The 27,872-nt window shown below is 43.8% G+C and overlaps 1 protein-coding gene across 3 annotated transcripts in view; it reads left to right on the top strand.

Moving 5' to 3' along the window:
* Positions 1–25,121, top strand: part of FAXC (failed axon connections homolog, metaxin like GST domain containing) — a 79,703-nt gene extending 54,582 nt beyond the window's left edge. For all 3 annotated transcript variants that reach the window (XM_021090292.2, XM_021090285.2, XM_021090274.2), the window contains 2 exons: positions 13,248–13,364; positions 22,396–25,121. In XM_021090292.2, coding sequence (XP_020945951.1) covers positions 13,248–13,364; positions 22,396–22,685 — 407 coding nt within the window. In that variant the 3' untranslated portion in view covers positions 22,686–25,121. The remainder of the gene's footprint in view (positions 1–13,247; positions 13,365–22,395) is intronic.
* Positions 25,122–27,872: the final 2,751 nt, after the last annotated feature.

The raw sequence follows: 27,872 nt of genomic DNA, 5'->3' as shown, positions 1-27,872 counted from the left end.
CTGTGGTGTAGGTTGCAGATGCAGCTTGGATCTGGCGTTGCTGTGGCTGTGGCTGTGGTGTAGGCCGGTGGCAACAGCTCCAATTAGACCCCTAGTCTGGGAACATCCATATGCCTCCAAGCGGCCCTAGAAAAGGCAAAAAGACAAAAACAAACAAACAAACACACCTTACATAGCTGCAATCCTCTAATCTTGGTGTGAGCCTCCTTCAGCAGCTGCTTAGCTGTGAAGAGTACAGCCAGGTTGTCAGCAGCAAACAGTGCTTATCTTTCGATGTGGGCGGCAGGTACCGATTCTCAGTTGCCTCAAGTTATGTAGGTAAAACATTTTGCATCTTTTAGAAGTAGAATCTTATCTTTTAGTCTCTCAAGAGACTCTTATTACTACTCATTCTGATTTTAGCAGTTGTCTTGGCTGTGAAGAAACCTGGATCTATTTCAAGATTACAGAGTTTGGTGCCCAGGAGGTTTCTGTCTCTGGATTCAGTGATCTTTGAGAAAGTAATGCATGTATGCTGGGAAGAGAGTTATCTGGGACATTCTTAGCTATTTAGTGGTCAGGTTACATGGACAAGAGTGTTCAATAGGGGACTAAGAAGGCCACCCACAGAGTAGGAGTTAAAGTCTCAGTCCTGTCTCGGGAAAGAGGCATCACACAGAGTTCTCATGTGATACCCAACATACACATAGGCATATCATTATTTATTTATTTATGGCTGCTCCCAAGGCACATGGAAGTTCCTGGGCCAGGGATTGAATCCAAGCCCCAGCTGCAACCTATGACACAGCTGCTGCAACACCAGATCTGTTAACCCACTGTGCTGGGCTGGGGTTCAAACCCGCTCCTCTTCAGTGACCCGAGCCGCTGCTGTTGTATTCTTAATCCATGTAGTCTGATTCTGAACCCACTGCACCATAGCAGGAACTCCCTGGAATTCCATTTTTAAAGATGAGTTCGGTATCAATTTGATTTCATTCCAAGGGACCTGTGCCTATGGAGGGAATCTGAGGAATATCCACCGCTCTGGGCAGGTGCTAAACAATTCTGGGGGTTAAAGATCTTCACCGGTTTTTGGTGATTGCTCAGCTGTTTGAAAGTGGTTGAAGATCTTGGATTCCCATTAAGGTGAAACCTGGGGTCCATAAAATGAAGCCAAATCCTCCAGGAATGTGGAGCCTGCTTGCATGGCTTTGATGGCCAAACACAAAATCTGCCATTACAATCTACTAATATTGGACTTCCTGTTGTGGCTCAGTGGGTTCAGAATCCTACATTGTCTCTCTGAGGATGCAGGTTCGATCCCTGGCCTCACTCAGCGGGTTAAAGCCCTGGCACTGCCACAAGCTGCAGTGTAGGTTGCAGATGCGGCTTGGATCCGGCATTGCTGTGGCTATAGTGTAGGCTGGCAGCTGCAGCTCCATTTCAGCCTCTAGCCTGGCAACTTCCATCTGCTGCAGGTGTAGCCATAGAAATAAAAAAATAGAAGAACCTACTACTATTCAGCTTTCTTAAGAAAAGGGTAAATTCCTTATAAGAGAATTTGATTTAAATGTCAGCATGATACTGAGTTTGGTCTAATGTGTTATTTCATTAACTAAACCATATTTGGAGGCTACCAGATCGTCTTCATTGAATAAAGAGACAGAGCAGCTGGTTCCTCTGATTGCCCCAAACAGGCCATCCAGGACAGAAATGAAATTAAGGAGAAAGCCTTTTTTGGGTTGTAGTTTGGGTTGGGTGCTCTATTACTCTTTACCCTCAATGGTGTACTTGGGAAAGGAAAACTGGGGAAACCTAGAGAACTTGTATACCCCTCACATCTCACTATTTCAGTTGAAAGTCCAGATGGTCCTAAAATCAGCAACATTGCAGCAACTTCAAGAAGAGAGACAAATAAGAAGGCCCATCATCATGAGTCAGTAATACTACATCATCATTAGAGATGATGGTTCCTAAAGATTCCAGGAGCTGCTGTTTTAATCACATTAAATTATAGTAATAAGTGAGTCTAAGCAGGCCTTTGCCTCCTCCTGAGAAATACTTTCTTAATCTGGATATCCTGTGCGTGAAGTTTTTCCACAACTGGTGAAATTCCTTCATCCACATTTCCTGAAATTACAGTATATGCCCATGAATGCTTGGAGTGTCTGGAGTTGAGAAAGTACTCAGATGTGCTAATACAACTGAGGTGCAGAAGGGCACATGCAACCCAGTCTTTGTCGTGGGAATGTCTGTGCAGCCTTGTCTCATTCATAGGGAATTTTGAGAGCTGGGGCGTCAGCAAAGAGATTGGGAGGAAGAGATGCGATGACTGGTGTTGGTGGTCATTGAGGAAGGGGTCGAGATAGTTCAGACAAGCTGAAAAAAATCCTTTTTTGTGTGTTCTTCCAGAGAATTTTAGGAGTGTCTTGTTGCTTTCCAGAATGAAATCTGAGGAGAGATTAAATTTAGGGGCTTCTTTTGCTATGTCCCTCCACCCACCTTTGTCTTTTCCAGAGTGCTGAGGCAATTGGTGCAACCAGTAAATGTCAGAAAGTTGTTGGTTTTAATTCTGATATTTACTCATAAGGACCATTAATAACCTCACCTATAAGATAGCAATGCTCCCCCACCCCCAAGAGTTGAAAGAATCACATACTCACTTATTTTAGAGAATATGATTTTATGGGAATATGAACAAGAGCTGTGTGTGTGTGTGTGTGTGTGTGTGTGTGTGTGTGTGTGTGTGTGTGTGTCTTTTCAGGCCCCCACCCGGGGCATATGGATGTTCCCAGGCTAGGGGTCTAACCGGAGCTGTAGCCACCAGCCCACACCAGAGCCATAGCAACGCCAGATCTGAGCTGAGTCTGTGACCCACACCACAGTCTCATGGCAATGCGGGATCCTTAACCCACTGAGTGAAGCCAGGGATCAAACCTGCGTCCTCATGGATGCTTGTCAGATTCACTTCTGCTGAGCCACGACGAGAACTCCTGAACAAGAGCTCTTTAAAGGAAATGACCTGTCATATGATTTCTGACAACGAGAGGTCTGACCAGGAGTGTCAGAGAGACCAGAATGTAGAATTCCTGCAGCTTTGCCCTCTGGGAGAGACACATGCAGAAAAAGAGCTCAAAGTGTGTGTTCTTTGAAGGTTGGCTGGGAAGATTACTGTGATCTGTGTTATCCTTGGGGAAGAGACTCAAAATCTGTTTCTCAGTTGTCCTTAGAGTCCCAGTTAGTTAATGGTTGGGAGAGGGACAATTAGAAATAGGAATGGTGTGGAATTCTCACTGTGGTGCAGTGGGTTAAGGATCCAGCCTTGCCATGGCTGTGGCATAGGTGGCAGCTATGGCTCAGATTCTATTCCTGGCCCAGGAATTTTCATATGCTGGGGGTGAGGCCAGGAAAAAAAAAAAAAGAAAGAAAGAAAGAAGGAGGGGGAGGTCCCATTGTGGTTCAGCAGAAATGAATCAGACTAGCATCCATGAGGACCCAGGTTTGATCCGTGGCCTTGGTCAGTGGGTTATATCCAGCCTTGCCGTGAGCTATGGTGTAGGTTGCAGATGCGGCTTGGATACTGCGTTGCTGTGGCTGTGGCTGGCAGCCACAGCTCTGATTTGACTCCTAGCCTGGGAACCTCCACATGCCGTGGGTATGGCCCTAAAAAGACAAAAAAAAAAAAAAAAAAAAAAAAAAAAAAAAAAAAAAAAAAAAGAGAGAGAGAGAGAGAGAGAGAGAGAGAGAGAAAGAAACAAAAAAAGAAAGAATGGTGTTCACATTCTATCAGATCAGTTCCCTCAAGTATAGGGAAGGCTAGGTAGGGGAAACACATAATTACTCTTTGTTTCTTAGACTAATAGAAAGATGATTGCTTGAAAATCTTCTGACTATTAATCTTTCATTTCTCTCTAGGACTATATTTTCTTGGTCTTTTTAGGGCTGCACCCGCAGCATATGGAGGTTCACAGGCTAGGGGTCGAATTGGAGCAGTAGCTGCCGGCCTATACTACAGCCACAGCAACGCCAGATCCAAGCTGCATCTGCGACCTACACCACAGCTCACGGCAATACTGGATCCTTAACCCACTGAACGAGGCCTGGGATCGAACCCACAACTTCATGGTTCCTAGTTGGATTTGTTTCCGCTGAGCCGAGACGGGAACTCTCAAGGACTATATTTTCCATCACAGCCAGTCTTTTCTCTTCGGTTACTTATAGCACTTGGAAATTTAGCTAAATGGCAGAAATGGAGCTGACAGTGGCCGGTAAAGGCTGGCAATAGAATTAGTAAGGGAGAAAGTGGACATAATTCAGAGGTTCATTTCTGTAGTTACTTCCACTGCTTTGAGATAAACTTTCTGCCCACTATCCCTTAGTGATATATGTGAAAACAAGTCATTAATTTTTACTTAGAAGTGTGTTAGGAGTTCCCATTGTGGCCTAGCTGGTTAAGAACCTGAAACAGTGTCTGTGAGGATGCAGGTTCGATCCCTGGGTTCGCTCAGTGGGTTAAGGATCTGGTGTTGTGAGCTGCAGTGAAGGTCACAGATGCATCTTGGATCTGGCTTTGCTGTGGCTGTGGTGTAGGCTGGCAGCTGCAGCTCTGATTCAACCCCTAGTGTGGGAACTTCCATATGCTGCAGGTGTGGCTCTAAAAAGGAAAAAAAAAGGAGTTCTCGTCGTGGCTCAGTGGTTAACGAATCTGACTAGGAACCATGAGGTTGTGGGTTCGATCCCTGGCCTTGCTCGGTGGGTTAAGGATCCGGTGTTGCCATGAGCTGTGGTGTAGGTCGCAGATACAGCTCGGATCTGGCGTTGCTGTGGCTCTGGTGTAGGCCAGTGGCTACAGCCCCGATTAGACCCCTAGCCTGGGAACATCCATATGCCGAGGGAGCAGCCCTAGAAAAACACACACACACACACACAAAAAGACAAATAAATAAATGAAAAGGAAAAAAAAGTGTCTTGGTGGAGATTTACTTTCCTAGGAATGGGTGCTGTGTAACGGCCATAAATTCTTTGTGTGATTGCAGAGGAAAGAACTGGGATCAGTGTTAGAAGCTCTAAAGAGATGTATTTTGTCTCAATGTAAGGAACTATTTAACCATAGTTAAATAGCGGGCCTTGTCTACAGGGGTTGGGGTTGGGGACTCTGTGGTAGGGAAATAAGAGAAAGGATTTCTACCCTGGGAGGGAGGCTGAACTGTTCTGCCCACAGGTAGTACTTGTTCTATTATTGCTGATGAGTGTAAAGTACTTCCTTATGTGAAAGCGACACCTTCTAGTCTGCAAAATGCTTTCACATTATCATATTTAAAAATTTTTTTCTTTTTGTGTTTTTAGGGCCACACTCGAGGCATATGGAGGTTCCCAGGCTAGGGGTCTTAGAGCTGTTGCCACTGGCCTACACCAGAGCCACAGCAATGCCAGATCCGAGCCGAGTCTGCAGCCTACACCACAACTCATGGCAATGCCGTATCCTTAACCCACTGAGCGAGATCAGGGACTGAACCTGCAACCTCATGGTTTCTAGTCGGATTTGTTTCGGCTGCTCCACGACGGGAACGCCAATATTTTTTAATCTTTATAACAGCTCTCTATTCTAAGAAAGGACAGACATCAAATGTACTTTAGACTGTCAACACCTTAATTGATGGTTTCTACTGTGATAGGTACCAGATGGACAGAAGAGTAAAACAGAGGGTTACTTGCCCTCAAGGAGCTTAAAGACAACCTGAGGAGACAGGACATGCACATAAGTAAGAGCAGGAAGTGGCAGGTGTGAATTACCTACGGGTCATCTAGGCCAGTGGCTCTCAAAGTGTGGTCCCCCTGGACCAGCAGCATCAGCATTACCCAAGAGCTTGTTAGAAAGGCAGATTCTTTGGTTCCATTCTGTACCTACTGAATCAGAAATGCCTGGCAGGAGGGTGAGTGGGTGAATCAATCGGTGTTTTTATTTTATTTTAATTTTAATTTTTTTTACAAGAAGATCAATTGCTTTATTTATTAAAATTAAATAATAGTTGATTTACAGTATCATGTTAGTTTCTGGTGTACTGCGTGGTGATTCAGTTATATACATACATATATATATATATATACACATACATATATGTGTTCTTTTTCAGATTCTTTTCCCTTATAGGTTGTTACAAGATATGGGGTATACTTCCCTGTGCTGTGCAGTAGGTCCTTGTTAATCAGTGTTTATTTATTTACTTATTTATTTTGGGGGGCTGCACCCATGGCATATGGAGTTCCCAGGCTAGGGGTCCAATCGGAGGTGCAACTGCTGGCCTATAGCACAGCTACAGCAATGCAGAATCTGAGCCATGACGACTGTGACCTGCACCACAGCTCTTGGCAGTGCCGGATCCTTGACCCACTGAGCAAGGCCAGGGATCGAACCTGCATTCTCATTGATACTAGTTGGGTTCTTAACCCGCAGAGCCACAACAGGAACTCCTCAATCAGTGTTTTTTAAAAAGCCCTCCAGGTGGTGATGGTGCATGTTCGAGTTTAACACCATTGATCTACTCTAGTCTAGACCAGTGCTTCTCAAACTTCAGTGTGCATAAGAATCATTGGAATAGTGCTTTTCAAAGCGTGGTCTAAGGACTGCAGCCTTTTCAGGAGATTTTTTTTTGTTTTTGTTTTTTAGGGCCACATCTCTGGCATATGATATTTCCCAGACTAAGGGGTCCAATCGGAGCTGTAGCTGCTGGCCTATGCCACACTTGGAAGCAACACCAGATCCTTAACCCACTGAGCAAGGCCAGGGATCGAGTCCACATTCTTCATGAATACTAGTTGGGTTTGTAAACCGATGAACCACAATGGGAACTCTTGCCAGGTTGTTTTTTATGCCTCCGAGGTTTAAGAAACACTGACCTGGAAGCTTGTTGAAACACACATTCTCTTCCAGTTTCACTTCCAGGCATTCTGATTGAGTAGGAGGGACCTGAGAGTTTGTGATGCTGATGCTGCTGGTCCCAGACTCTCCTTTGAGAAGTCCTGCTCTGAGCAGTTGTGCCATTGGCGTTTGGCAGAGGAACAGGCAATGAGAGGCGCTAGTGGACTAGACAGGGCAGGAAGCCTTCCTGGAGTGGAGGAGGGAGCACTTGGTCTGAGTCTTTAGGGAGGGGTTGGTTTAGTTAAGTTGGAGGTTATTTGAGATAGGAGGGGTGGGCCGAGGGGTGGGGATGGATGAGCACCTGGCATGACTGACTGAGGTAGAGCATTTGTAGGTGGTAGACCTTGGGTTGTCCTGCCAGGGCCTGGAGAGACTTACCTGCTGGCAGCCCTTATGCAGCCTCCTCAAGGAGGAGCCTCAGAGACGGGGAGCCCACAAACAGCCCAGACCAGGAGTGCTTCCTCAGTTGTGCTGTTGTGTGGTGCCAACCTCTAGTGGGACTTTTGAGACCTATATCGCTCTCTGCTTGTCCACTCCTTATTCCTTCACCAGGGCCAGCTTGCTTCAACTCTGTAGCTTGCTTGTTCTCTCACTTTGGCCTGAATCTTCAGCCTTGGGTTCTGGCCACCCTTCTCAGCCTCTGTGTTGGTTTAGTTCTTCCTGGGCAACCATGCAGCTTTGCTCTCCCTACGTGCCCTTCCCCTCTGCATCTCCCGGGGGTCACCTCTGTCCGTCCTAATGGGAGGGGGGCTGGTAAGGGGAGTGAGGGATGTGGCTAACATGAGCATTCTTTCACACATTCTGTCTTTTTGCATTCTGGAGTCTTCTGATCAGTCCTGTGTTGCTGCCCATGACAGAAGTAGAGGCAGTGTGGGAAGGGCCAGAGGTTGGGCTTGGAGGTCAGAATAAGCAGCTTTGAGTTCATGGGGCCACTTAAGGTTTTGACCAGCAATATATGATAAAGTCCATTCACAGTGAGCTCAAGTCCGGGGTACAACTCCTGCCACCCTGGCATGGGCTCTCCTTCTCAGGTCCGTGTGGCCCCCTCCCTGTTGTTTGGTGACTGTCCTTGCATTTCCTCGCTGGTCTGTGCTCCCTGATGGTACTTGAAGATCCAGCTCTGATGAAATCACCCTGAACACCTAAAGTCACCCTGCCACTGTCAGAATACAGACTTATCCTCACAGTGGGTGGGGCTGAGCATCCTCAGGAAAGGATCCCATGGTTTTGGAAGCTGGCCTCTTGCAGACCATCCCTCAGGGAGTCTGAGGGACCCTGGGTCCCTCACCTCCCAGCATTTCTGATATTTTCAGTTTTTATTTGCTTTCACCAATAGTTGTGGTCCATACGCCCAACGTGGGGCTGTTGTAGGTGCTCAGATACCCCTGAGCTATCCCTAAAGAAGCCACTGGGGGGAGTTCCCGTTGTGGCTCAGCAGAAACTAATCTGGCTAGCAATTATGAGGATGCAGGTTCAACCCCTGGCCCTGCTCAGTGCGTTAAGGATCCAGTGTTGCCGTGAGCTGTGGTGTGTAGGTCCCAGACCCGGCTCCGATCTGGTGTTGCTCTGGCTGTGGTGTAGGCCGGCAGCTATAGCTTCCAATTCGACCCCCTAGCCTGGGAACCCCCATATGCCGCGGATGCAGCCCTAAAAAGACAAAAAACAAAACCAAACAAGACAAAAAACCCCACAAAAACCAAAAAGAAGCCGCTAGGGTGGTTCCCCTACAGAAAATGAAGCTTGAGTCACCTTGTGACCCAAGCTTGCTCCCTCAATGCCCTTCAGAAGTGCCCTTAGTGTTTTATTTTTGCTAAAACCCTCCAGCAATGTGAACTGGACCTACTCGGTAAAACCTGGGCATGCTGCAGACTTGAGATTTTGGCTTGGCCTCTTCATCTCTAAGCAGAGCCTAATCTAAGTTCATTCTTCCTATGGAGTTCCCTTGTGACTCAGCAAGTTAAGGACCAGGCGTTGTCACTGTTGTGGCTTGGGTCACTGCTGTGGTGCAGGTTTGATCCCTGGCCTGGGAACTTTGGCATGCTGTGCATGTGGCCAAAAAAAAAAAAAAAAATTCAGTCTCCCTCTTAAAAATACTTCTGTCCAAGCTCAAAAGGCTAAAGCTCAAACAATTTGAGCAACAAAAGAAATAATGAGAGTACTGGATTATAGGCCATAAATAAAATAAATATGGGCAAGTGAGCACTTAAATAAATAATTGAATACATCAAATGGGGGATGAAGGAAACAGTAGAATTTGAATCAATACATGCAGAAGGAGTGAGAGAAGTAGAAAACCCTTATAGGCAAACACCACAATTTTCAGATAACCTCTACCAACGGATGCTAAAATTAGTGGGGCAGAAGTTTGGGGAGAAACAGGATGTTTATACAGTCTCAAAATTTCTCTCCCAAGACTATTGATTGCAAAGGAAAAATGGTAACATTACAGTGAAGAAACTTTACAGACGCCACCTTTACCACATGGTCAAGGTTAATATCACCAGTGATAATGGACATTGTGGACCCTGACATGATGCCTTGAGAGAGGGTATTAGTCAGGGTTCTCCAGAGAAGCAGACACATAGGAGACACAGATAAAGATATCTTTATCTATCCATATCTGTTTCTCTTATATAATACATTTATATTTGCTCATATAATTACAGAGGCCGACAAGCCCCAACATCTGCAGGGTGAGTGGATAAGCTGGAGACCAGGAAAGCTGCTGGTGTAGTTTCAGTCCAAAGGCTCAAGACCCAGGAGGAGCTAGTGTTTCCATTTAAGTCTGAAGGCAGGAAAAAGCCCACGTCCCAGTTCAGAGGCACTCAGGCGGGAGGAATTCTCTTACTCCAGGGAGAGTCAGCCCTTTTGTCCTATTAAGATCTTCAACTAATTGAATGAGGCCCACCCCCATTGGAGAGAACATTCTGCTTTACTCAGTCTACCGCTTAAATGTTAATCGCATCCAAAACATCCTCATAGGAGCACCCAGAATAATGTTTGACCAAGTAACTTAGCAGCCTGTGGTTCAGTCAGGTTGACACATAAAATTACCATCACAGAAGGGTCCATAAAAATACATGAATACTCAAATTATTAAGAACCTTAGACAAACCCAAGTTGGTGAATGTTTTACAAAATAACTGACTGGTATTCTTTTCTTTTTCTTTTCTTTTCTTTTTTTTTTTTTTTTTTTTTTTTTTTTGTCTTTTTAGGGCTGAGCCTGTGGCATATAGAAGTTCCCAGGCTAGGGGTTGAATCGGAGCTACACCTGCCAGCCTACACAACAGCCACAGCAACATAGGATGGAGCCGTGTCTGCGACCTACACCACAGCTCACGGTAATGCCAGATCCTTAACCCACTGAACGGGACCAGAGATCGAACCTGCATCCTCATGGATACTAGTTGGGTTCGTTATTGGTGAGCCAAAATGGGAGCTCCTGACCAGTATTCTTTAAAATGTAAAGGTTATAAAAGACAAGGAGATCATTCACAGATTGGAGGAGACTGAGGAGACATGCAGCTAAATGCAGTGTGGGATCCTAGCTGGGATTCTGGAGCAGAGATGGACATTGGTTGGAAAACTAATAAAATTTGAATGAAACCTATAGTGCAGTTAATCATATTAATGTTAATTTCTTAATTTTTATAAATACTGTTGTTACATAAGACATTAATATTAGTAAAAGCTGGTTGAAGGGTATACAGAAACTGCTGTATATACATACATATATATGTGTGTATATATATATATATTTTTTTTTTTTTTCTTTCTCTTTTGGCCTTTTCAAGGCACATGGAGTTACTGGGCCAGGGATCAGATCTGAGCCGCAGTTGTGACCTATGCCACAGCTTTGGCAGTGCTGGGTCCTTTAACCCACTGTGCCAGGCCAGGAATCTAACCTGCATCCTGGCACTGCAGAGACATTGCTGATCCCATTGCACCACAACAGGAACTCCCAGAAACTATTTTTGCCGCTTTTCTGTAAGTCTAAGATTTTTTAACTAAAAAAATGTTTAAAAAGTTTCCTGCTATTGGGTACTCCGAGAACTTCTTAATAAGTCTTTAAATTTATAACTGTCATGTGTGTCTATATACATATAATTTTCTATCTACCATGAATGCTAAATTCTATCCTTTTTTTTTTTTTTGGCAAGTATTTTTAAAAACCCTTAGATACTTGTTCTGTTTTCTTCTTCTATATTCTGTATTCCTGACTAAAGCATCGTTTTGCAAACATTCACAGCTCAAGCCTCCTGCTGTTCCATGGGGTGTTTATCTCTGAGATGATGATCCTTGGGACACGCTGTGCAGAGCAAAGAGCATCGTGATGAGAGGCAGGAGACCTGGGCACCAGCATTTTCAGTCTGGTTCTTCTGTTACTAACTCAGTGTCCTTCCAGTTTCAACATTCTAAGCCAAATGGCAACTTTGAGCTGAACGTTATACATATTAGTTGATAGATGGATTCAAATGATATTTATTATTTTTCTCTTTATCAAGGTCTTATGCGCTCTATTTTTAGGTTTCCTAAGCTTTAAGCTTTAAAAAAAAAAAAAAAAACCTCAAGTCTGGAGTTCCTACTCTAGCGCAGTGGATTAATGATCTGGCCTGTCTCTGAGAGGGGATCTGGCATTGCTACCCCTGTGACATAGGTTGCACATGTGGCTGGGATTTGATTCCCTGGCCTAGGAACTTCCTATATACCACAGGTGTGGCCAAAATGGAAAACAAGACGAAAAAACCTCGAGTCCATTTTTTTCCCCTTGCCCCCCAAAGTCTTTGGAGTCTACAATGGACCTCACAATATACTCTGGCATTTCCCTTAGACTCTTTCCTTTTAGCAGTGTAAGGAAACCAACATTTTGGGGGGCCAGGAAGCTGTTGCAACTCTCCTTTATCTTGTTTTCTTCTCTCCAAAACTGGGTCTTATGTGTAAAAGTGAGATTTGAACTCAAGGCTGTCTGAACTGAAAGCTTCCGTTGCCATGAGACAGCTTTGAAAGGAGGCTTCTGCTGGAAAGATGGATAAAATCCACCAGATGAAGAAGTGGGGGGCACATATAGGTTTGGGGTTCAGGGAAGGGGGTGGGCAGGGCATGAGCAGAGGTGTAGCAGTGGGAAGCCTGGAGTGTGCTGGGGACGGGGTTGCTCCTGGATCTGCTATGTCAGGGAAGACAAGGGATAAAGCTGGGACCCGAGTGGAAGCAGAGTGTGATAAGCCTTGAAGACCGGGTTGAATTTGGACTGGATTTCCTAGCCCATTTGGTGAACCGTGGAAGGTCTTTGCGAAAGAGAGTGCCACGATGAAAAGCATGTCCTAGAGATTTCAGCGGGGGTGGGATAGGACTGGAGAAACAGAGGGTCTTATCAAAAATGCTGGTGTTTGATGGGTTACCTGGGTACGGTGCTAAGTGCTTTGCATGCATTATGTCATTCAGTCCTCACAGTAGCCCTAAGAAAGATACTTGATATCATCCCCATTTTCCACGTGGGAAAACTGAGGCTTTGAGAACTGGGGTAGTGACCAGGCTTTAGTGAACGGTCATATAGTGAATGACAGCGGTGCCAGGAGGTGAAGTAGGATGGATCCAGTGCCACTTGGGCTACCTCTTTATGCTGCAGCACAGTGGCCTGGAGACAGCCTGGGGAAGTTTTAGTAGGTCAGCTGTCATAAGTCCAGACGAGAAGGGCTGAACCAGGTCAGCCCTGGTGGAAAGGAGAGATGGGAGGAGCCCTGTGAAACATCCTTGTGAGTGAGTCTGATCCCAGGACTTGGCTTGTCATTTTAAAGCTTCTCTTTATGTTTGTTTCCTGCTGGTGCTCAGCAGTGAGAACCTTGCCAAGAGCTGGGAGACATCATGGAAAATCTTGCCTCCCAACTTCCTAAGTAGCTTAGGTATCTTGTTTTTCCCAAGGAAATATATTAATTTAATAAAGTAAGTGCCAAGGCTGGGTGTGCTTGGCTTGGGTTACTCTTGAGATGGTGAAAGCAAACTTCCAGGTGTTCTCAAGCATCTCAAGCCTTAATTATTAGAGTTGGAGACAAGGAGGTGCCTCTGGAGGTCTGTGGGTGATCAGTTCTCTTTTTTTTCCCCCATAGAGGCCCCTCCCTCATCTGCTTGTCTTGATGTGTTCCCAGGTACTTCCCTGATTTGCTGTTTGTTTAATTTGTTTTACTTTTGTTTTTAGTTTCAGGCAAAAGGGGTGCATGCATTTTGGTTTTGCAGAGCTTTGGATGCACACTTGGTGGATGTATGATGGGAGCACATCAAATGCCATTGTGACCTTGTGGGACAGCCCAGTGACCTCTCTCTCTCTCTCTTTCTCTCTCTCTCTCTGATGCAGGTGATAAGAAGTACATCATGGGGCCCAAGCTTTCCACTCTCGATGCCACTGTGTTTGGACACTTGGCACAGGCAATGTGGACCTTACCTGGGACGAGACCTGAGCGGCTGATAAAAGGCAAGCCCTACGAAGCTCTTCCAGTTTGGGGAGTTGCTGAGGAGTGGAGGATGGGGCAGCACAATGGAGAATTCTAGGCCAATGTCTGTAGGCTTGGCTGTGCCTTTGGAGGCACCAGTTTGTGATGTCCGGGTCCAGAGTCTGTTTTCTGTGGCCAGGATATGTAGAGGTGGTGGAGAGACTGGGCTTCTTGCCTCTCATCTTGCTCAGACCATGTTCATAGTGAGGTTGCTAGAAACCCTATCACAGGACTTTTCTTCCAGCTCCTTACACAGGGGACTTAATACTTGTCCCTGAAACAGGGTTTGAATTCCCTCCAGTGCCCTATTTTACTGGTCTTCCTTAATCCCGCCCCCTTTTTTTTCCCATTATGGTTGATCCACAGCATATGGAGTTCCCGGGCGAGGGATCAGATCGAGCCCCAGGTGTGTAAATGAGATAATTAGTGAATAGCATATAGGATGCTCTTAATTAATGTTGGATGGCCGGAACCAAGCAAGGCAAAATCGTATGAAACTGAGGATGAACATATGTGAGTGAGTGGTCATGTGTAGTGGTTGTGAGTGGGTGCCGGAGTCCAGCTCCAGCAGCCAAGGTACTCCCTCCAGGGATGGACAGTGTTGGCGAAGCACACGGAGACAGCCTCTTTGTCCCTTCTTTCAGGGCGCTGGACTGCTCAGTTTTTATTAGCATAAGTAGCAGTTTATATAGACAGCTTAATTATAACTTACATCACAGTACTTAGGTCGTATTTTCAAAGGTTAAATTTTAGACTACATGGTACAGTAGATATACATTGTGTTCTAAGAATTTTAATTAAAACTAACAGATACAATGCATCATGTAAAATTATAATGGGTACAAAACATTATGTGGAAAAATCATTACATGAAAATAAGGCAATTCGGTATAAAACGTCTTGTGGTTACTCTTAGCGAGTGCCACCCGTTATTGTTTTAAGCTAATCTTTAACAACTACAAAGGTCACAAGCACAAGAATTTAACATTTATAAAAACTCATTTTTTAGATTAAAGCTTGGGGTACTAACTTCAAAGTGTTATGGTCAGGGGGCAGTATGAGAAAATATTTTTTATATCAAAGCAACTTAATTTTCTAAAACTTAAAAGCTCCCTACAAAACTTATTAAAAGTAAGATTATTATTTTTTCCATCAAGAATAATGTGTGTCTAACCTATTCTAACCTATTGTACACTCCACAATGACCTAACTCTAAAACCTATTCTTACTTGTAACAAACTAATGAATACTTTGTTTTTACCTACATTAGATCTGAATAGGGGGAATTTCACCAAGGTGAAACTCTTATTATTTTATTACTGTTCCAATTTTCGTTGTTCCAATTTTATTGAATCACAAAACAATACAGAAAAATAACAAAGAATACAAACAAATAGCAGAAAAAGCTGATTAATAAGTAAATAACAGGAAAGACTGAATTTTCCAAAAAGCAATTTTTATTCTTCCACTATTGTGCAAAGCCTTCATTTTGTTATTGTTGCCGTTGCTGTCAGGTTAGCAGGTGAGCCTCATTATTTTTATAACTTGCCTTTGGAACTATGCCGGTGGGTAGGCTTTTTTTCCTTGGTTAGGAACCCTGCCTTCGGAACGGTGCCGTCAGGCTAGTTCCCTTCCTTGGCCTCCTGTATCTCCTCGGCTCCCCGCAGGTGGGTAGGTGGGGAGGTTGGTGAAGGCTGTAGCTCTGTGTGTGTGTGTGTGTGTGTGTGCGCTCGCGCACTCATGAGCATATCCAGAGATTCAGACCAGGCTAAAGGCAGCAGAAGGAGTGTTCTAGATTGGTGAGGACTGGGCTCCAGATACATTATCAGACTTGGTTGGACTGGATTGGAGACTGATTAAAGGTCGTCTAGAACCATAGCTAAGTGGGGCTTGGGAGAGTATGGACTTAAATAATTTCCTACATGATCAGCATGGAGAGGTTCTTTGTCTTGCAATGAAAGTGTTAAAGGTTGTCTAAATTGAATATGTTATCATATTGGTGATGTTTTTAGTGCTTAAAATAGTTTCCCTTTATTATAACCAGATTTTCCATGGTGGTCTAAAAGATATTGATGCCTTTTAGTTCATTTAGGGGTGCTTTGTATTTACTGTTGCTTCCTGTTACTTCCTAGTCTCTCCTTCAATTTCCCTACCACACCACCCTTACACACCTATGAGCACACACACACTCAACGTCTACTTGCATGCTTCTAAACACACATACCCTATATACACTCACTTGTAAACGTACACTTACATTTCTACCCAAGTGCATGCACAAACACCCACACCTACACCCACACACACTGCAGTTGACCCTTGAACAACACAGATTGGAACTGCATGGGTCGTTTATACCTTATAGTAACATGTAGTAACTTATACGTTGTAGTAATAGCTACAGTACTGCACCCATGAATGCAGAGGAACCTCAGATACAGAGGGGTGACTGTAAGTTACATGGGAATTAGCTCCGTGTTGCTCAAGGGTCAACTGTATTGAGGTCATCTGTTATTTAGTCAGAAGGCTTTAGGTATCCACTCTCAGTAGAAAACCTCTGATCCTGCAGAATCCCTTCTCGCAGAAATAAAGCCTCTCTTGTTAATTTATTTATGACTTAGCCTTTTCCTCTCTTACTTCCTGGAGGGCCTTGAGGTATTTAGTTTTCTTTTTAAAGAAATGTTTAGTCTTTTAGGAGGATTGATTTTGAGTCCTACCCAGAGACACAGACATTTGGGGGAACCCGATGTCTTCATCTGAGGGGACTCTGGCACGTGGTTGCAGGTACTTTGATTCTTAAAACAAGCTAGTAGCTTCTAGCTCTCGATGGGGACTTGAGCATGAATCATTCAAGTCGTCAGAGTGTCTGAAGCTCACTTCAGGAGTACCTGTTATGGCACAGCGAAAACAAATCCAACTAGTGACCAAGAGGTTTCAAGTTCAATCCCTGGCCTTGCTCCGTGGGTTAAGGATCCGACGTTGCCTTGAGCTGTGGTGTAGGATGCAGACATGGCTCCATCCTGTGTTGCTGTGGCTGTGGTGTAGGCTGGCAGCTGTAGCTCTGATTAGACCCCTAGCCTGAAACGTCCACATGCTTCGGGTGTGGCCCTAAAAAGCAAAAAATAAAGATAAAAATAAAAGTAAAGCTCACTTCATTCAGTCATGCTTTTAGCCCCCTTCCAGACCTTTGCATCAGAGCTGCTGATGCAGGCAAACTACTAATCTGGACTCAACTTCTTTCTCTGACTGCGCTTCTGTGGTGGAGACTTTCCCAAGAAATAACAAGGAGAAGGAACAGGAGGAACAAACAAGCTGGGGCCTGGATTCTTTAGAGCTGGCTCATACCCAGGAGTGTGAGTGGCTTGAGCCTGGCAGTTTTCTGCCTTTTCTTTGGAGCAGCCAGGGCACCGTGGTCCTTGCCATCTGTGTGAGTGTGTGTGTGTGTGTGTGTGTGTGTGAGTGTATGTGTGTTTGTGTGTGTGTAAATGTTAGCTTTTTGGACCTGGATGTTAATTGATAACGTCTAGCCACACAGGCTGTTTCAGGAGCCATCCAGAATAGTGAGAATTTTCCTTAATTTAGGTGAGTAGGAGGACAGGCATTGAATAGCCAGCAATTCTTATTTATTTAAAAATTTTTTTTTTTTGCTTCTTAGGGCAGCACCTACGGCATATGGAGGTTCCCAGGCTAGGGGTCAAATCAGAGCTGTAGCTCCTGGCCTACGCCACAGCCACAGCAAGGTAGGATCCGAGCCACGTCTTTGACCTACGCCACAGCTCATGGCAATGCTGGATCCTTAACCCAGTGAGAGGCTGGGGATTGAACCCACAGCCTCATGGTTACTAGTCAGATTCGTTTCCTCTGTGCCACAATGGGAACTCCTATCCAGAAATTCTTAAAGTATATAGAGTGTCTTTGTGTATAATATGAAATGTTTCCTTAATAGAGAAAATTTAGAAAAAATAGAAAAATTAAAAAATAATTAACTTATGATCCCATCGCCTACTGAGAACTTCTGTTAACGTTGTGGTGTGTTTCCTCATCTTTTATCAAGTATGTGCATGTATGTATTTTTAAATATTAGGATCATCGTAACCTACAGTTTTTAATTAACCATGTATTATGGCCATTTTCCATTGTCATTAAAGTCTTCAAATCAATATATTTAGTAGTTACATAATATTCTATCCTATGGCAACATTATAATTTTTGTGATTAATCTTTTTCTGGATTTGTGGATTGTTTCAAATAATTTTTACTAATATTCTATAGTGACTATTGTATAAATATATATTTCTGCTTATCTATGGTTATTTCTTTAAGCAAAATTTCTAGTTGGGCATTACTGTCTCAAAGGGTATAAGCTCTTGTTCTGCACAGCTCAATGACTTTCTATTAAGACTGTAGCAGTGTTTATATTCTCATGAACCAGTATCTGAAAGCATATCAAATTATGTTCCTCAATTAAGTTTGAATGTCATTTTTTTCTGAAAATTTTCCCCTTTTTACAGTAAAAAAAGAATCTCAGGTTTATTATTAGCAACATTAAAACAGTTGAAGTATAATTGACCTACTGTATTATATTAGTTTCAGATGTACAATAAGGTGGTTACTTTCCCAGAAAGCTTGTGACAATTTCTACTTCCACCGGCCATGTAGGACAATGCCTGACCCTCTACAATGGCTGGTATCAGACTTTAATTTTTACCAGCGTGATAGGTGACATTATCTGATTGTTGAGTACACTTTGAAAAAAATTCAGTTTTAGAATCACTTCACAGAGTTCCTGTCGTGGCTCAGTGGTTAACGAATCCGACTAGGAACCATGAGGTTGCGGGTTCGATCCATGGCCTCGCTCAGTGGGTTAAGGATCTAGTGTTGCCATGAGCTGTGGTGTAGGTTGCAGACATGGCTCTGATCCCACGTGGCTGTGGCTCTGGTGTAGACCAGCAGCTACAGCTCCGATTAGAGCCCTAGCCTGGGAACCTCCATGTGCCCAAAGAAATAGCAAAAAGACAAAAAAAAAAAAAGAATTATTTCACAATGTTAACATCTTCATATAGGCATTTATGTTAACATGGGTGTATCACACACACTCACGTATTACACACAACCTGTTTCCACTGCTGACTTTTCTTCATTCCTTTGGCCGGTAGCGTGTTGAGTGAGTGGGTCAGCTGATGGAGGATCCAGGCACAGGAAGGGATTGGCACTGTACGTTTTCACTCTCTGTTTGACTCTTTCTGTCAGGGCAGGGTGTGAGGATGGTGTGTGAGCTCTCAGCCTCGCTTATCAAAGCCAACCCTTTCTCGGCTGCATGATAGAGGCATCACTTTGTCATGGCAGCCCATTATCTTTGAACAGAAGCACCTCTCCCTTCAGAATTCTTGAACCTCAGAAAGAAGTACGGAAAAATATTTTGTGACAGGGAATGGGAAACTTTTAATTCCCAGGCTGTTAACTCATCCTTCAAGGCAGAGTAGAGAGAGAGTCATGGTGAAGGGACTGGAGTCAGGAGACTGCTTGTGTTTGAATCCTGGCTCTGCCACTGTCCTACATGACCTTAGGGAAGTCAGTTAACCTCTCTGTTGCTTCCATTTGCCTATTACAGATGGAGACAGTAATGGTTCCTGCCTCCTAGGATTGTTGCAAGGACTGAGGGATGGGAGTTAATATGAATTCGACAAATAAAGCACTTCAAATAGTGCCTGGTACACAGTAAGGCTTGTGTACATGTTTGTTGTCATTACCATTAATTTTTATTATTACACACTGATGGGGCTCTAATATCACAATCATGAAGGGGGCAGCTCTCCTGGAAGAAAAGTGAAGAAAGAGGCTGTAGAGAGGAGGCCTCAGAAGAAGTGGGTATAGTCATATATCAGGTAGATCCCCTGGACATTGTGAATAGATCCTGACTTTCTGGTGATGGATTTGATTGAGGCAAACAGTTATCCCCGGGGCCTGCTGTGAAGTGACCTCAATCTTTGATGTTCCCTGCCCCCAGTGGCCCCTTGCTGCTGCTTCCACATCTTTAATTCCTGGTTACCAGCAATACCTGGTGAGGTGTTTCATAACTACTTCCCTGGGGGAGAAAATCAGTCAAAGTTTTGCATGCATCTGCCCAAAGAGAACAATGATGTTGGCTTCTCAGCTTCTGGCTCCTGAGTGTGTACAGAAAATCTTCAGGTCAGGGAGTTTCTGTTGGGGCGCAGTGGTAACGATCCTAACCCAATTCTTTAGGATGCAGGTTGGATCCCTGGCCTCGATCAATGGGTTAAGGATCCATTGTTGTCAGTGAGCTATGGTGTAGGTCATGGATGATGCTGGGATCCTGCATTGCTGTGGCTGAGGCATAGGACAATAGCTGCAGCTCCAATTTGACGCCTAGCCCAGGAACTTCCACATGTTGCAGGAGCGGCCCTAAGAAAAAAAAAAAAAAGCCAGTCTTCAGGTTGGGGGCCATCAGAATGGAGTCATATTTTAGTGTGAGTTGAACTCTTGATCTGAGAAGACTGAAAATGGTGACCTGGAACCAGTACAAACCCACTGGTTTACAGGATCCATGATGCAGGGGGATTTGCCTTATGTTTTGTAGGTATATGCTTAGTTAAGCAGAACAGCAATCAAGTGTTGAAAAATTTTAGTGGGTTGGAATTCCCATCGTGGCGCAGTGGTTAATGAACCCCACTAAGAACCGTGAGGTTTCCGGTTCAATCCCTGGCCTCGCTCAGTGGGTTAAGGATCTGGCGTTGCCATGAGCTGTGGTGTAGGTCGCAGACGCGGCTGGGATCCTGCGTTGCTGTGGCTCTGGCGTAGGCCGACAGCTGTAGCTCCGATTAGACCCCTAGCCTGGGAACCTCCATACGCTATGGGTGTGGCCCTAAGAAGCAAAAAAAAAAAAAAAAAAAAAAAAAAAAATTCCCACTAAAATTTTTTTGGTCTTTTCTAGGGCCACACCCATAGCGTATGGAGGTTCCCAGGCTAGGGGTCTAATCGGAGCTACAGCTGCCGGCCTACGCCAGAGCCACAGCAACGCAGGATCCCAGCCGCGTCTGCGACCTACACCACAGCTCATGGCAATGCCAGATCCTTAACCCACTGAGCGAGGCCAGGGATTGAACCGGAAACCTCATGGTTCCTAGTCGGATTCGTTTCCTCTGTGCCACGACGGGAACTTGGGGAAGATGTTTTCATGCTACAGGTAGTAATAGGAAATTATAATAATGACAACGAATAAATAGAAAAAAATACAGAAAGAAATTACATTAAGATGTTTATTGTGATTACCTTGGATTGGTGACTTATAGATGCTTTCGTTTTCTCCTTTATGTACATACATGTGTATTGTGTGTATTTATATGGTTTCTATATTCAGACTTCCAATTTTCAAAATGAGTGTATATTATTTCCTTTGATATAAGATAAAACAGAATAGTTACAGACTATAACCAATAGAGCAATTAATCTAGAAATAACCTAAATAGCTATGATAAGAGGTTGGTAAAAACAAAATGAAACTATGGTACATCTGTATAATGAAATATTATGTAATTATCAAGGTGGTCATAGAGTGAAATTAAAAGGTTTTCATTATATGTTGTTAAGTGGGAAAAGTAGCATAGGAAACAGAATAGTAGTTAATTCTACATAGCAAATGTAAATATATGTAAATGTATATTTAAATATATAAGCTCCTGGAAGAATATAAATGAATGTTATTATGTTAAATTGCATCATTGGTAATTCTTTTATTTGTTGCTTATCTATATTTGCTGATTTTCTGCATTGAAACACGAATTACCTACATATTAAGTGAATGTTCATATAACTTAAAATATAAACATTCAGGAGTTCCTGTCATTGCTCAGTGGTTAATGAAGCCAACTAGGAACCATAAGGTTGCGGGTTCGATCCCTGGCCTCGCTCAGTGGGTTAAGGATCCAGTGTTGCTGTGAACTGTGGTGCAGGTTGCAGATGCGGCTCGGATCCCGAATTGCTATGGCTCTGGTGTAGGCCAGCAGCTGTAGCTCTGATTAGATCCCTAGCCTGGGAATCTCCATATGCTGCAGGTGCAGCCCTAGAAAAGACAATAAATAAATAAATAAACAAACAAACAAACATTCAAAGAATATTGTTAGGGCAATAAAATCCTAAAAGACAGTGACAAATTATATACTTATGAGCAATGTTGCCATCTGGTGGATCAAAAGCAAAAACACACCCTGTTTCTTCATTTCCCATTTGAAATTAGGAATTGCAAGCCAAACACTGTGTCATGTGTCAGATGAATGCCGGGGCAATTTTAACAACCTAACCAAAATATTCCTTTGATTCACGGGAAAAAGAAGGAGCTCAGTGACCAAGTGAGAACCCAATAGTGGGTGCAGCTGTTGAATTTTATTTAAAAAATATTAAAAATTAATATGAAAAATGTCCGTGTTACTATATGTATTTTCATCATGCTCATCCATAAAGACAGTTCTGACCCATCCACTTTATGGATTATTCAGGGCAAGATTTCCATCCGCTCCTAATTGTTTTCAACTACTTGGCATAGTAACCAGCTGTAATGACACTACAAATATTTGTGGAATGAATGATCACTTCTGGCTGACTTAATCCAACTGACAGTTGGTGTGTTTTCATGGACTATAAATTAATTTAGCTGTAAACCAGCTGAAGGACTAGTTCTTGATGTGCAAACATAAAATAATGAAATGCCTCACAAAGCCAAATGACGGCAGTTTAGCTGCCATTTTGGATAAGTTCCCCTCTCACTTCTCACCACAAGATTCACTCCTAAATTTCATTCAGCCCACTCGCTGGAATTATCTTCTCCCATTCAGTTTTCTTCTTCTGTGTATACAAATCTAAACATTTGGACAGGGCTTCTGTGGGAAAACATGGTTAATGCCGGCCCTCCCATGCTTCTCAGTTTTCCAGGAAGCCAAGTGGCTGGTAGACTGTTGCCTTGGAGAACTAACCCTGTCTTTCCTTAACACCCTGCAGGTGAGCTGATCAATCTGGCCATGTACTGTGAGAGGATAAGGAGGAAATTCTGGCCCGAGTGGCACCATGATGATGACAATACCATCTATGAGTCCGAGGAGAGCAGTGAAGGCAGCAAAACGCACACGCCCCTGCTGGATTTCAGCTTTTACTCAAGGACAGAGACCTTTGAAGATGAGGGAGCAGAGAACAGTTTTTCCAGGACCCCAGATACAGATTTCACTGGACACTCGCTCTTTGATTCCGACGTGGACATGGATGACTACACAGACCATGAACAGTGCAAGTGATGTTTGGCCTCGCTGACCCTCTTCTGTTGGAGCTACCCCTCCCTGGGGTCGGTCCAGCTTCCCAGGTAGAAATTCCTCCGAGCTGGGAGGAGGTCATCGTGCTTGGCACAGTTCTCCCAGACTAACTGGACTAGAGCAGCCTTATTTCTTTTGTTTTTGTACAAATAAAACACAGAACCATTCCAATGGCTCCATTGAAAACAAACAGGCAAAAAAAAAAAAAAAAAAAGTCAGCATGGTTTCTGAAGTCCATTTTTGTTTTCATTAGAAAACTAACATTGTGTGGTAGAGCAGGTGCAAGAGCGGGTCACCCACAGACTGTGGTGACATTGATCCCCTTCAACCCGAGGGCTTGGTTGTGAGATGGATTCTTGAACATCCTTCATGCAGCAGGGTTCAAAGTCATGGAAGAGGTCATCAGAAGAAATGTAGGACATAAGTGTTCTAAGGTGGCTGCTTGTATTTTATGTGTGTCTATTGTATATTGAGATACAAGTCAAATAAAATCCATAGGTATTCAGTGAACACCTGCTATGTGTAAAGCACTGTGCTAGGTGCTAACCAGTATCAGTTTTATTCTAAGCCCTGCCAGTGACTAGCTGTGTGATTTCGGGCAAGTCCCTTAATTCTTGTGTGCCTCATTTCCCCCACCTGTAAAGTGGGGGTGACAATAGTCTCCACCTACCTACCTCACAGGGGTGTTGTGAGGATTCATGTGGTAACATTCGGCGCTTCAAACCTCTGGGAAGAGGTGTGACATAAACACGTTTTACTCCTTGACGGGCTTCATACGTGTGAAGATTGGAGGGCAAAGGAATTCCATCTCCAGCAGCCATAGTCACTAGCCAAAGCCAAGCTGGTGGAACACACACCATGACATGGTTAGGATTCTGTCATCGTCATCTCTGTGATCTCGCTTGAATGGAAATCTTTTGTTGAGAGAACCTTGGAAATATTTTTACAGATCATCAACAGCTGCAAACAGTCTTCAATTCCACTGTATATTTGCAAAGAAGACTTTCTTTCGTTGCCTGAACGCAAGCCGGCACATTGTCCTTTGTTGACTCCAGACTGTTAAGTTGCCTACGTTCGCTTTACTCGGAGGGAATAAAGCTCAGGAATAGGATGGGTTTAATAGACGTGAAGGGAAAAGGATTTGGTTTTTGCAAGCAGAAGCTTGCCAACTTGTAATGTCTTTTTTTTTTTTTTTTTTTTTTTTTGGCAAACAAATCTTGCAAGATGCATTGAAAAGATGAGGTAGGAAGAGGATCGTGTAACTGGTATCAAAGCACTTTGTGCAGTGTAGACTCTATGCAGTTTTCTTCATGCACCTTTTCTGGTATTCTCAGCCATTGTCCAGTGAGGGGAAGACAACGCTGAGGAAAACCTTAATGTTTCTTAAGGGTTTCTCCTTGCCTCCCTGTATCCCTCTTCCTCCCCTGGAACACCTGAACTCTTGGGGATACTGTTGTGATGAAAGCTCTCTGTCTCTGAGCTTGTAGTTTTGGTTGACTTACAGTGACAAATGGGGTGATGGCTGTGCATTTGGGCTTCTTACCACAACTTGACTGGGTAAGGGTTGTACCTTATGGGGTTAAAGAGGAACTTCTTAAAAGACAGTAACTTCTTCTGAGAAGTCCGTGTACTTTACTTGAAAAAGACTCTCTTCGAATATGGTTTTGGCAAAACAATCCTAAAATGTGGCTTCCCAAAGAGGTAAAGGGGAAGAGTTTTCGAAGCTATTTACCATTTAAGCAACTGGGTAGGGTGTATGAAACTGGGAAGAAATGCTGAAATACTCTAAGTTAGACATTTTTATTTTACAGAAACTCAATTGTTAATATCTTATTAAGCACCACCATCTTTGAGAGGACTGTTTGATGCCCAGTGAGAATGTGTTGGGGAATATATGAGTGGATAAGCCTCTCTGTTTCCAGCATCGTTTGGACTCTTCACCTCTTCTTGCTCTAGCAAGCGTGTTCCAAGGCCAGCTGGTGGTAGTTCTGTGTGACCAGGGAAACTTGTGGCCCGAAAATGTGAATGTAATGAACAGATATACTGTGGACCCAACTCCACAAAGGCTGAGCTGCCCTTTCCCGACCTTCAACTGGAAAGAGCTGTGTTGGGAATTTTGTCTACAATATATTCTTTCTGTAGAGCACCAGGTGTGATGTAGCTTCATGCCAAGAATGATTGAATTATGACTATGTAGAGTCACATATATTTTAAAAAAAATTTAGTATTTCGTTTATTCAGTAGAAATGAAATTAATATCTTCATGGATGGTATATAAATCCCATACATATAAGCCCATAATTAAAAACACCCCTTTAAAAACTGTTGTGTTTAAGGAAATTTAGAGTATTCCATTTTAAAGAACACCCGACTCTCCTCTGCCCTTAATTTTGGTGATAAGAATAAAGGACCCTTCATCTAGCTGGCATTGATTTTTTTTGGCATTTCATGGTGATTTCTTTTAGAAAACGAAAACTTCTCTTTAATTACTATTTTTAAATTGCTAATTTGAAAAAGTTACTAGTAGGAGTCACATATATTTTTTATTGTGTGTTACTTAGAGGGCAAGTCCATGGAGAGCCAGCGTTCAAAGTGCGGTTGTGAATCCTTCCTTCATTCTCTCAAGGCCCCTCCCACAGGAACCTGAATAAACATTGCCGTGTGGAGCCCTGGGTTCTGCCTGGCAGCTTATGACCAGGTACCTAGCATTTTGTAACTTGATTTGGAGCCCTAGAACATACCCAGGTTTTACTTTCCCTAGGTAAGGTATGGAAATAAACTGATCAAGACAAAAACCACCGTGATGTGGGTGACTGATGCGGTCTTGACTGAAAGGGCATTGACTGTATGTGCTTCATTCCTGAGCTACCCAGATTTGAAGTGTTCTCCAATTTGATGAACAGGTGCTACTTACAAGAAACATTATAAGAAAGTAGGGGATATTTTGGTCCTCTGGCTCACTTGTTCAAGACCTGCATTTCTTTTTTGACTAGAGGGTAATGTAAGGATATGTGGTCTTTAATGTTCACAGATGCTTTTGGATGGAGAGAGGATCCATGGGCCATCTGTTTTTTTTTTTTTTTTTTTTTTTTTTTTTAAGCCCTCATTGTAACATTAAATTCTGCCCCTTCTCTCCACTTCCCTTTGCCTCACCCCACCCCCATCCCACTTATCAGGATGAAGGAGCAGCATGCTGCTTTGCTTTGCATATGTCAGAGTAGATGGGATACAAGGATGATTTCAGTTTCTGCAGAGGTTCCCATTTCTTGTTGTAACATCATGGTTTGTGAATAATGACACTGCCCAGGCCACAGGTTACCCAGCCGACTGATCACAGACTTAGAACAACCGGACTTGAATCACGCCTGCAGTCTTGCCCTCACCTGAGCCATGCCTGTGTTCACGGAGGGCTGAGGTATGTGTTTGTGAAATGGCTGGGGTTCAAGGAAAGGAAGCATTAAGCTTCGTAGTTGCAGGGCTCTTGCTTAGATTCTTTGAGAGTGTAGACACATAGAAACAGATAGCTGGACTGGGATTAGCTCTGAAAAGCTATCTTTAGTTGGAGGGCGGGCTCAGAACTGAGGTCTTTGACCTTGCCTTACATGGTTCTTGCCCTTACATCAGCTTGACTTGGTTTCCTTTTAAAACCCACTTTCCTGAGGGGTCACTCCATGTTTACAGAACCAGCACCCCCCCCCCCAACCTCTCTCAGAGAGTGTTGGAATCCTCCACTCTTCTCCCCTCTAACAGCTCAGCCTAGTCCAGGCCAATTCAAGGGAACTTTCTTCAGTATCTACTCTGTGCAAGGCGCTGCCAGACTCTGTGAATGGCACCAAGATGGACAGCCAAATCACCAAGACTTCTCATTCTTGGATTATATCTTTTAAGAAATCCGTGCCCAGATGCTGTCTCCCTGCATGTTCAGTTACTCACTGGTATGTTGATAGCCACTTATCTGAGCCTGGCCCTGGGATCCACACTGCATAGAGAGCCATGAGTGGAACAGACATGGCACCCTGGTTTTAGGGCATTCTCTTTTGCCTAAGTGTCTGTGATAGCCTCTTTTGCATGCTTGGCCACTTCCCTGATCTATTCCCCACATCACCACTAAGTATTTCTGAAAAGCTGAGAGGATGCTGCATTGCTTCAGGATGAGGTTTCCCTTAGTGCCTGCTGTTCTCACCTCTTTACCCACCCTGTTGCTCCTCAAGAGCCTCCAGTGCAGCGAGGCTGGTCCATTTGCTGTTGCCTAAACACGTCTCACATACCCCCGTTGGAGCCTCTGTTCCTGCCAGCCCCTCTCCACGGGCCCACATCAGAGACACCTAACAAGTTCTGCACAAAGAGGTCTCAGCTCATTATCATCTCCCCTTCCTCTAGAAACACAGCATGGGAAAGGGGTGCCCAGAAATTGGGCCAATTCCTGAAAAGTAATGGTTTTTAATTTTGGTGTTTGCACTGATAATCCAATTCAAATCCTATGCCCCAGTCCCAGAAGAATACAGACATGCAAATATGTGAAATTTTACATGTAAGTTCAGGAGACTTAGAGACATTCTGAAGTGATCCATGGATTCCTTGAGGGGTTCATGGACTGCAGTTGAAGAAAGCCTTCTTCTAAAGGGTTTTCACAAGTTCCTGTTGTTGGTGTTCTTTCTTGCCTTTACCACAGCCACAGGGGAGACTAATTGCAAGCCAAAGGAATCTCTGTTGTTATCCAGTGGAGAATGTGCTGAGTGACAGGGCAGGAAGAAGAGGTGTCATATTAATTGAGAACTTATCTTTGTTTTGACAAGTGTGTCATTTTTTGCAAGAGATAGGGTTTTGTTGTCATCGTCATTGTTGTCATCTACCTTCTAACACTCCAAAAGGTTGATTTCAAAAAAAAAAAAATATGAGTTTAGGACCAGGGGAGCTTCTGCATGGATAGGCTGACCAACTTGGGGCTTAAGATGAGAGAGAAGAGGCAGGATTTTTCCCTACAGGAGAAAATTCTGCACAATCAGGTTTTTCTGCATTAGTTAATTAATTACTTCCTAGAACAATTGTTGAGTATATTTTCAGTGAAAGGATGGTGCCTTTGTTGATAGAGAACTACTCAGGTTCTTCTTTCTCCTCCCCCTCCTCCTTCTTCCTCCTCCCTCCTCCCTCTCTTCCTTCTCCTCCTCTTCC

The sequence above is a fragment of the Sus scrofa genome, chromosome 1 (assembly GCF_054392235.1).
Source record: "Sus scrofa isolate SSC_HxYL_T2T_F1_AM1 chromosome 1, Sscrofa_HxYL_maternal_Yorkshire_Landrace_v2.0, whole genome shotgun sequence".
NCBI lineage: Eukaryota > Metazoa > Chordata > Mammalia > Artiodactyla > Suidae > Sus > Sus scrofa.
This window is presented reverse-complemented; position numbering and strand designations above follow the sequence as displayed.